Below are 11,749 nucleotides of genomic sequence, written 5' to 3'. Positions count from 1 at the left end.
AATCTGGACATGAAATGAAGCCTGCACTTAGTTGTGTAACTGAACTACCGATCTAACCCACTTCATCGTTTCTATAAGCTTATTTCCTACCTGCTTAAACTAATCACGCTTGTTGTATTTGCTCGGCATGTAACTGTGCTATATTTAGGAATCATGTGGTATTTACACATTACATTTGGTATTTACCGCCTCCGTGGTCCAGAGGATAGAGCATCTGCCCGGAGAGCTGAGAGTCGTGGTTCGATTCGCTAGCCGCATCATATCAACAGACGTAAAAAGATGGTACTTGTTGCAACTGGATAAATCAGGGTCTGGTCGGCTCGGAGCCAGTTTAAAGTGTCTGGTTGGGGTATCCATGTCAAATTGCGGCTTGGTATCTCACTATAAAACCGGCATTAGTCATGACAAGAACAAGCAGCTGCATGTACACACGCACGCACGCACGCACGCACGCACACACGCACGCACATACAAAGTAGCAGGTTTTAGGCTTTGTGGTATCCGTCTCTAAACACATTCCATCTATGGAGATGACGACAACAATAATGCCGGGCGTCTCCTTGCGACTTAAGCACAGTTCGGGCCGAGCGAGCTAAGCTCTAAGAACCCTTCACGCCATCCATAGGTAATGTGTTGTTAAATACAGTATGTAACAAAGGTTAAACTACACATGCATGCACGGAGAGATCGTTCATGGGGAATATTTACATATATATTAATATATAATAAACCCTTGACCACAACGTCCAACGAATATATAATTAATCGAGCTGATGGCTGACTGTGATTTCAGTTTGCAAACAACAGCGTGTAGAGTGAGTGAGTAAATGAGCGAGTTAGTTGGATTTTTCGCCGCTTCGAACAGTATACAGTGCCGTAGCCAGCCGGAGGTAAGTTGCAGTTGTAGTTGCTCCCTCCCCCCCCCCCCCCCCTCCCCCCACACGATTTTTTTTCATAGAAAACAGTTTTATTTGAATCACGAAAATACAAGTTGGGGACAAGTGATACTTGTATAAATATTTGCCCCCCGTCCCCCAAAGCACGGGTATGGTGTTGACAAACCTAGAAACATAATCGGGGATCGAAAACCAGAATTTTGATCATAGGTTCCTGGCGTGCCGAAGGGACGCGACTCTGCACAGCGAAATGCGGCGCCAGAGACGACTGGGCCACCCGTTCTCTGCTGCATGTAGAACAGAGAAATATCATGAGCATTGCAGCCTTACAGGAACTTACCAGGAACCTACCAGGAACTTACCAGGAACAACCACCACCACCCTAGCACGGGGACGACAGCGCCAGGTGGCAGTCACTATTCTGGCTCCTCAAAGCTCAATATATCCCACATAATCTCTTTGCCTTGAGTGACGAAGACAAGAAAGGTGTACCCGAAAGTCATTTCATTTACCTTCACCCACTTCCTTCCCACTTCTACCTACTCTCAACCCTCGCCCTGTATTTGTGAGCCCACCAGACCGTGGAGGGATTAAAGTAATCGACAGCCGCTGTAATGTTCGCCTATCTACGGCTGGTTGTCTATATCAATACAGCGCTCAACAATAACGCAGTCAATATTTGCTCTTGCTTGAAAGAAGGGGTACTTAATATACCGATATCTCCTACGCACCAGAGTGTTTAAAATCGCGATTAATTGAGCTTAACGTCCACTTACAATGGTCAGGTCAACCGGGCGTTGATCACAAAGAGTACTGTAAATATTAGGCTAGCGGAAACAATTGAAGAGAAATCGGGAGTCGACAGCGTCAGATTACAATCCCTCTAGGTAGACGGACACACCACACAGTCATGAACTGACCGAGGCAGTAGGTAAGACATGATTCTCTTTCAGTATATCTGTCAATGGGCTGTGGATGTTATTTATTGCTATTCCTAATCGGCAGATATTCGGAATTAGGAAAACTTGTAATAATGTTTTTTTCACATTACCCATGCTCTCACTGGTGATGTTTATTATCATGTTATTAAGATACGTTTGATAACAAGACCTTAAAGAGAGATATCCCAATTACCTGAGCAATATGGACGCGTATCTCGTTGTTTCGAGTTGTTTCGAAGAACTACTTCTACTACCATTAATACTACTTCTACTACTACTTACTGCTAATATTACGAAATACTGCTGCTAAGTACTATTTACTACTTACTGCTACTACTACTACCACTACTAATACCATGTACTACTTCTACGACCATTAATACTACTACTACTACTTAATACTACTACTATTACGAAATAGTACGAATAAGTACTACTAACTACTACTACTAATACTAAGTGATACATCTACTACCATTACTACTACTACTACTACTACTACTTAGTACTGCTACTAATAGTAATACTACAACTACTACTAAGTACTACTTCTACTACCATTAATACTACTACTACTACTACTACTACTAAGTACTGCCAATATTACGAAATACTGCTGCTAAGTACCACTAACTACTACTACTAACTACTACTACTACTACTACTACTTAGTACTGCTACTAATAGTACTACTACTACTACTACTACTACTAAGTACTACGTCTACAATCTTTAAAAATACTACAAGTACTACTACTTAGTAATACTACCATTACGAAATACTGCAGCCAAGTACTACTAACTACTACTTAGTACTACTACCATTACGAAATACTGCTGCCAAGTACTACTAACTACTACTACTACTACTATTACTACTACTACTACTACTACTTAGTAATACTACCATTACGAAATACTGCAGCCAAGTACTACTAACTACTACTTAATACTACTACCATTACGAAATACTGCTGCCAAGTACTACTAACTACTACTATTACTACTACTACTACTACTACTACTTAGTAATACTACCATTACGAAATACTGCAGCCAAGTACTACTAACTACTACTACTACTACTATTACTACTACTACTACTACTACTACTTAGTACTACTACCATTACGAAATACTGCTGCCAAGTACTACTAACTACTACTACTACTACTATTACTACTACTACTACTACTACTACTACTTAGTACTACTACCATTACGAAATACTGCTGCTAAGTACTACTAACTACTACTACTACTACTACTACTTCTAAGGATTTTATGCTGATTAACGTTGGGGCTCTGAACATGTTGACAAGTAAAACCAGTAAAGATGGTTGAACATTGATGTCATGCTATCATGGTGACACAGCCGCTATCAAGTGACGAACGCGAACCCTGTGACAAGACCGATTGTAACACTCTAGTTGCCGTCACGCCAGTCCAGCCAGGGGGGGCCTTACACCTGGTGTGTAGAAGAGGTACTTCGTACTTGTACTGCGGTGTTATGAAACAGGATAAACACTCGGCTTTGTTGATCATGATATAACATTCAGCGCCACTCGTCCCTTTCCGTGAACCGCCATGGCAGTGGAGTAGTAAGTACATTTGACAAACACTTTCTCACATGTCGACAGCTGGGGTTAGATTTCCCTACATGGGTCAGAGTATCCACGACTTATCGGTGCCCCAAATGGGTAATGCTGCAGTCATCAGATTTGTCTCGATGATGACCCTTGGTATGCCTGTAGGCTTGGTGTACCTGTAGGTTTTACTCTGTGGCCAACGTCAACGGCCTGCATCACTTTAAACATTCACCCCACAACTCATGTACACACCCTGACACACCTTAGCTCTGTACGCTCTCAATCATTGCAAGTATGGGTCTGGGTCACACATAACGCTATGCAATGAAAGCAGTGTACATGTGTCGTGAAACCCATGTACATATGCAGTGAAACTAATGCACATATGCGCTGAAACCAACATACATATGCAGTGAAACCAATATACACATGCAGTGAAAGCCATGCACATATGCAGTGAAACCAATGTACATATGCAGTGAAACCCATATGCATACGCAGTGAAATCAATGTACATATGCAGTGAAACCCATATACATACGGAGTGAAACCAATGTACATATGCAGTGAAACCCGTGTACATATGCAGTGAAACCCATGCACATATGCAGTGAAACCAATGTATATATGCAGTGACACCGACATACATATGCAGTGAAACCCATGTAAATGTGCAGTGAAACCAACATACATATGTAATGAAACCAATGTACATGTGCAGTGATACCAATGTACATGTGCAGTGATACCAATGTTCAAATGCAGTGAAACCAACATACACATGCAGTGAAACCAACATACATATGCAGTGAAACCTACATACATATGTAATGAAATCAATGTACATGTGCAGTGATACCAATGTACATGTGCAGTGATACCAATGTACAAATGCAGTGAAACCAACATACACATGCAGTGAAACCAACACACATATGCAGTGAAACCAACATACAAAAATAATGCATTACGAAATAAATGCACTGACTAAATGAACAGTGACATCACAGCTAGGTTTCCGCGACCCAACTAATACACCCTCGTTCTAGGTCTTAAACAATTAATACCTGTTTCAAATTTTAAAAAAAATATATAACATAAGAAAAATACCTCTCAAATACATTCCCAATCCAAAAAATTAGACTCGATCCATATATTTTGTATACACATCTAGTATGCATCAATTGTTAACTGTGTCTGTACTCAGTGACAGTACAGACTTCGGTGTTCAGTGTTATCTCCTCGACCCACAGGTAACATTATACACAACTAGTCTCTAGCTGGTCTCAGACAGACCAACGTCATTATGACTCAACCCCTGCTGGGGTGGCCGTGTCGTTTTCCACTGTTGAATACACGCTATACATTCGTGATCTCCGTACAACACCCTAATCAGTATGCACTGAACTGTTAAAGGGTTAATGTAAATATTTAGGAAGAAATCAGTGAAAGGCAGGCACTTCAAGTCTGCCGAAGTCAATGACTATGATTGATGTTCTGTAAATATCACTTTGTCAACCAAGATACCGCCGCCATATGGTTACTAGGGAAGCGGTCCCATAGAGTCGTTATGACCAGGAGTAAACCGACATGGTCACCTGAGCAATATTCTCATGCTAACTGTCATTGTTTTAAAAATTAAAGAATTATGTTTTTAAACATTAAAATAAATCAAATGATCAGAAACGTTTTTGAGTGTCCTTATTGTTCGATATGATCAAGGTTTTTATGCCATCATACGAATATAAAATCATTACTTGTTCCTGAAAGATATGTATCTGAACTTCAGGAGAGAACATTGAGAAGATCTTTGTGTAAATTACGTATATCATTACATAATTTTAATGTTAATAATCTCAGAAAGAAAAATGTACAAGATAAAGAAAGTAGTTTATGCCGTTATTGTAATGAAGGCTATGTTGAGGATGAGTTTCATGTATTTCTCATTTGTAAATATTAACAGTTTCTTAGAAATAGATCCCTCCCTATGATTTCAACTATGTACAAAGATGAACAACAGATGAAAAACTTGTTGAACTCCCGCAATGTTAATGCAATATCATCTCTGTCAATATTCCTGAAGAAGATTTTTGAAATTAGACGTTAATATCATATGTAAACTTATTATTACCTACACGTGACTGTACAATGTTGATACAAAAAAACACACCATTTCTGTAGGTCATATGGCCTAAAATATTAGTAAAACTTCTGTCTGTCTGATATGATTAAAGTAAAACTTCAGTGTGGATGTCTCAATGTTTAGAAGAGCCAGGCAGTTTGCCCATGGCAAAGGAGACTACGTCAAGTCAATGAAATAGGAAATGTTCCGACAAGAGATGATAGTTTGGGGAAAAAATGAAACCAATTTCAGCTTGATAACAAATAGAATAAAGATACCCATGACAAATAAATTGTGTTAACTCCGATATGATAAAATTATTCATAGTCAAGTGTCACACACACACACACACACACACACACCTGGACCAGTATCTTACAGCCATATTCCAGTCCTTATCAACCCCACGCCACTGTTAACACAACGACACAGACATCCCTCTTAATAAAACCCGAGCAATAACGCCCCTACCCCGACAGTTAGAGCCCACGATAAGCCAAATATAAGAAATGGCAGAACAACGACGAAGACCTCCTTGGCATTAACAAAACCAAACCCCCAAGCCAGATTTGAACAAATTTACGGGTGCATTTCTCTCGTGGCTTAATCTTGTGCGATAAGGGACTGCTCTCGGTGTGGATATCACAGAAACCAACAAGAGAGAGTGAACTCTTCATTGAAGTAGTTTATTTTGAGCATTAAGTCAAACATTTAATAGTCAACCGCATTCAACCGTCGAGGCAGGCGCGAGTCTATATAAGAGTGTTGTGTTTGAACTGTGACTTACACAACACAATGCGGCCATAAAGGAAGGTACGTTCACTTTGACAGTACAGGTCTGTGCTCAGGGCGCCGTGGTATAAGGCTCATGTTGCCTACTGCCAATAGAACTGATTACCCTCACCTTTCTCTCTAAAAGATGCACTTTTATTTATAATTTGGAGAAAATTTTAATGTGACATTATCTGATATCTGTATGCGAAAACTATTCTTTTAAAACAATGTCTTCTTAAAGAAGCAAAATAGCAAGGGCATTTATACCCATACACTTGTGAGTGTTATTCTCTAAAGTAAAAATCTTGATGACTGCTCGGTACTCGTTCTTTTCCATTTCTGTGTCCATTTGGACCCCTATCACGTTCAACACTGGCTGTCACTAATATACAAACGGCCAAAACAGACCAAATACACCTGCAATGAACTACACAAACAATGAACTACATTGACCAGTTCACTTTGTTATGGCCCATAGTTGATAGTCAGGCTTAGAACTTTTTGTCCGCACGCAGACAGGTTACGATATCAGCGAGTTTCTGTACCATTGATTACTGTATTGAATACACTAAATTAGTACTACTGACCACACTACGGTCAACCAGGATGAGGACACTAAGGTCAGTCGTTCTGACTTCTGTTTGACAGAGTTGGTATGTACAGTTGCAATCGCAGGCGACCACTGGACATTGTGTTCACTTAGTGTTACCGAAAGTGTTGAGCGCATCTCCTGCATACGTTTGAAGTTGATAAAATACACTAATGCTTGCAATGCATGGAAGGTACTGATTCATCTCGAGTCGCTATATGGCTGAAATAATGCCGATGCGACGTTAAATTTTAACTCACTCACTCACTCATACAATGAACTCATATTTCAGATAAAAATGGCAAGCATGGGGAATCGGCCAAAACGTCCCCGCACACGCCCCCTCGGCTACGTTCCAATCCGGAACCCGTCCTCCTTGGAAAGAGAGAAAACCGAGTTCAGGGACGGTCTTCAAACAATCTCCGACCTCATTCACTACGGAGACGGCATGAAGGAACGAGCACGAGCCACCATGAAGACATCAACGAGAATGAACGACGCCAACATTGCCAAATATTACAACAATGTTCCCGATAGAGTGATCAGCCCTGAACTTAGAGAAAATGATGGATTGTTTCGACAGACGACCTCAATATGCAACCGAAAATTGAAACCAGACAGAACTTCCTTGACTAATCTACAGTGCGAAGTCCTAGGCCCGTTCTTCTGTGCGGATTGTTCCAAAACGCGACGCCAAGACACGAACTGTGAGACTCACAAGGCAATGTATCCTCAAATTGCAGTTCACCAGCGAGCTCTAGTGGCACCTGAAAAAGTGATGCAGTTTAATTCCGCTATGTCCATGTCGTCTTTCAAAGACAAAAGGGTACTTTCTTGTGGATGCGTCGTCGATGTAGGGAGTGCTCTTCACATACCTGTCGTTTACACACAGCACGACGTTCATAACAGGGTCAGACATGCGCACAAGGCCGGATGTAGCTTGGTACATAGAAAAGCTGTGCCGTCTACTAAAACGAACCCCGGCAGACTTGAATTGTTGAATACTGAGGAACCGGAGTCCTACAACGTTGAGAATATCCGTGTCTCAGTTCACTTTAACTCCCCAACAGAAGAAGGAAAGCGATTTTTCAATGTTTAGGGATGATGGCGTGTGCCCTGTCGCTGTTTTAGTGTTCGAACGTACCCTGGCACTGGATCTATAACATTAAATTTTAATTTTGTTGTCGGAGTAAATTTCGTTTTTACAAGTGTAAAATGCTTTTGCTTATGCATGGGAATGGGAAATGTTGATTTAAAACAAAACTGTGATCGAAACTATTGTAACTGTTATACTAGTATTTGGTATATGTAGGGGCGGTCGGTTAGCCTAGTGGTTAAAGCGTTCGCTCGTCACGCCGAAGACCCGGGATCCGTTCCCAACAAGGGTACAATGTGTGCAGACCATTTCTGGTTTGCCCCGCCGTGATATTGCTATAATATTGCTAAAAGCGGCGTAAAACCATACTCCCCATATGTAACCGCTTATGTAGTAGGGTTTCGAATTTCAGAAACTTTAGTTAAATGTAAACTTGCTGACATGAAACAAAAACTCTAATAAATGTACACGTGTGTTCATTAACTATTATTGCTGTGATGCTTAAAAGATATGAAGCCACGGATGGCCAAGTCGTCTAGGGCGCAGCAATTAGCTGCGCAGAATTCCGTTCTTTGGGCACGCCAGAAACCGATTGTTGTGGGTTCGAACCCCTAACTCCCCGATTACGTTTCTTGGTTTGTCGGCAACATGCTCGTCGGTTTCGCCAAAGTGGTAAACGTCAGAGACCTGCATCACTTCAGGCATTCCTTCCATGTGAAGCTGTCACATATTACTTTTGAAACCAGTCGACGGAGATACGTCTGAAAACAATACTTATGGGCTAGCAATAAAATAGACGAGGTTTGATTTTCAAAAGATTGTTTTTCCTGGAGGATTACTTCCATATCTAGTGCAATTTTTTTAATGTTTTACATCGCGTACTTTTCATACCAACATAAGAAAACCATATAAGGATAACCCGGTTTATTCAGAGTTCGTCCTGTAAACAACCGTGAAGATTCCGGGGTAGAATAGGTCTTCAGCAACCCATGCTTCCCGTAAAAGGTGACTATGCTTGCCGTAAAAGGTGACTATGCTTGTCGTAAAAAGCGACTAACGGGATCGGGTGGTCAGGCTCGCTGACTTGGTTGATGCATGTCATCGTTCCCAATTGCGTGGTTCGATGCTCATGATATCAATCACTGGATTGTCTGGAATATTGCTGAGTGCGGTGTTAAACAACAAACAAACAAACCAACCAACCTGTAAACAACTTTCCGGATTAACGAATCTTTTTCACAGAGTATATGGCTTTTGATATATTATGTACGTACTGAAGAAAGACGCACAGGAGAGATGTTGACAGACTAATACGGTGTCACCAACACGTATTCAAGCGCTGCTTTCACTTTAGAAATAGAAATAATTTTTAACTGCCATCATATCATAATTTGTCACACCGACCGTATTGTCGTGATACCCCTGGCCATACGATGACGTCTATAAAATCGCATTCTATCTTTCCCGGTAGAAAGACGCTAGTTTGCACTCAGAAATATTTACCTCACCTCGAATACATCCATTAAGGCAACTATAATTAACATTTAACCTGATAGCGCCCATTCAGGCATGAACGCACTGATATGATAACCAATAATCAATGATAATCACTTATTCCTAGGTTATTGTTACCAAGTGCCTCAATGTTGTGTCTGTTGCTATAAATGACACAGACACTATTCACATTATGACTCATTTTGTAATTACATCTCACAAACATTGAAGTCAGTTCGGCCATGTTTTTTTTTTTATCTGGAGACACAATTATGTAGAAGCACACGCTATCACTAAAGCTCGGTTGAAATTCAGTGATGCCACAAGAATCAGGTTAAAGATTAATATGCAACAAATATTTGTATCGAATGAGTGTGAGTGAGTTTTGATTCAAAACCGCTTTTAACAGTAAAACAGTTATATCGCGGCGTGTCAGCTTAATGTGGGAGGAAAGCCCGAAGTGATGCAGGTCTCAGACGTTTACCACTTCGGTGAAACCCATGTGCACGGGTATGGTGCTGACAAACCTAGAAGCATAATCGGGGCGAACCGGGATTCGAACCCACAATCATAGGTCTCTGGCGTGCCCAAGGGACGCAACTCTGCACAGCGAATCGCGGCGCCTTAGACGACTGGGCCTCCCGTGCCCCCTTTGGATGGAATAACGTGAAGGAACATGGGTGACATTCACTTTATAATAACGAAACAGACAACAATAACGTCCATACAGTCCCATTCATTAGAAAAGATGGTTAAGCACATATTAAGCACAATGATGAAGTAGGGTGTCCCTTTACCTAATGGAAAAGAACATATATGTAATTGTCGTAAAACCAATAATGAAGCAGCACAATATTTACTACCATTTAGTGTCTTAACATTTTGTGACATTAGTGTTATAACCACGCCAACATAGGCTACTGAATTATCAGTAAACAATAGAGGATGACACAATGCTTGATGTTGCACGTGCCAATATTTAAATTGCTTCGAAATAGCACAAATATAGGATTTTGTTACATTTTCGTCTTGCATGACATCTTTTGGCAAGAAACCGGGAGTAACAAAATCCATATTGATATAGTATATGTCTTAAGCCTTGAAGCCACACCCGTGTGATTCAACATCATCAGTGAGTGAGTGAGTATCGTTTTACTCCGCTTTTTAGCAATGTTCCAGCAATATCACGCCGGAGGACATCAGAAATTGGCTTCAGACACTGTACCCATATCGGGAATTGAACCCGGGTCTTCAGCGTGACGAGCGGACGCTTTAACCTCTAGGCTACCCGACTGCCCCTCAACATCATGAAGTGATGTCAGCAGTACGTAGCATTGGTTGGGTGGTCTATTCTGTAGAGAGAGTCTCATACAACACAAATATTTAATTACACGTCGCAGATAAACATTGTACCGGGAGCTACACTCACTAAGGACCATGCCCTTAAACGTTGCCTTATTCACTTTAAGATAGCATTTACAAACGTTAAGCTGAACAGCCTCTATGATCTATCAGTGAGAATTGCTCCCAATTTCACCACCATACAAAGGAAAGGTATTATCATTGCATCCAAAATGTAAATAGACCTGAACACCTAATGTTACCTAATGAATCCAGTTTCGAAACAGAAATGCCAGACATGTTTGAAGTTTGCTCCGTATAAGTTTAGATGTTCAAACTAGTTCCAAATATCGATAAAAAGAAACCGTTACAATAGGGATACTATTATAATACAATTTTCATAAGCACGTAGAAAACATGACTTTATTTTTTTAATGTTTATTCCCATTACAGTATAATTACAAGAGAGAGAGAGAGAGAGAGAGAGAGAGAGAGAGAGAGAGAGAGAGAGAGAGAGAGAGAGATTAGAAATATCGTCTGCATAGATAAATGCACATTCTTTATTCGAGGACTGGGTTATGAAAGAAACATCTCGGCCCCCATCTTTTCCAACCTTTCTCGGCCCCGTTTCTTTTTATTACGAGGAAAAAAACTAATTAAATTGTATACAATTAAAAGAACTGCGATTTTATCAGCGTGTGCGTGATTGTTGTTTCATGCCGCAATCAGTGTATCACCGGATCTGAGCCGGATACACCGATACACCAAACATTGAAACAATAATGCCTGGGGCATTGGGGATCTATTTTGATTAATAATCACAATGGGTGGCGTGTTTGTGAGCAGGTGCTGATTAATAACAGCATTAATGACAGCAGATAAATGTACTATTAAGCACATGGAAATG

At 40.7% G+C, this 11,749-nt stretch overlaps 1 protein-coding gene across 1 annotated transcript; it reads left to right on the top strand.

The window, feature by feature from the left end:
* The first annotated feature begins 7,209 nt into the window (after positions 1 to 7,209).
* Positions 7,210 to 8,010, top strand: LOC139473743 (uncharacterized). Its single transcript, XM_071256473.1, has one exon. It carries the CDS (start codon positions 7,210 to 7,212, stop codon positions 8,008 to 8,010), a length of 801 nt encoding a protein of 266 aa, XP_071112574.1.
* Positions 8,011 to 11,749: the final 3,739 nt, after the last annotated feature.

The sequence above is a fragment of the Haliotis cracherodii genome, unplaced genomic scaffold (genome assembly GCF_022045235.1).
Source record: "Haliotis cracherodii isolate W230 unplaced genomic scaffold, xgHalCrac1.p SCAF_3, whole genome shotgun sequence".
Lineage (NCBI taxonomy): Eukaryota > Metazoa > Mollusca > Gastropoda > Lepetellida > Haliotidae > Haliotis > Haliotis cracherodii.
Note: the sequence above shows the minus strand (reverse complement) of the source record. Positions and strands in the feature narration are given on the sequence as shown.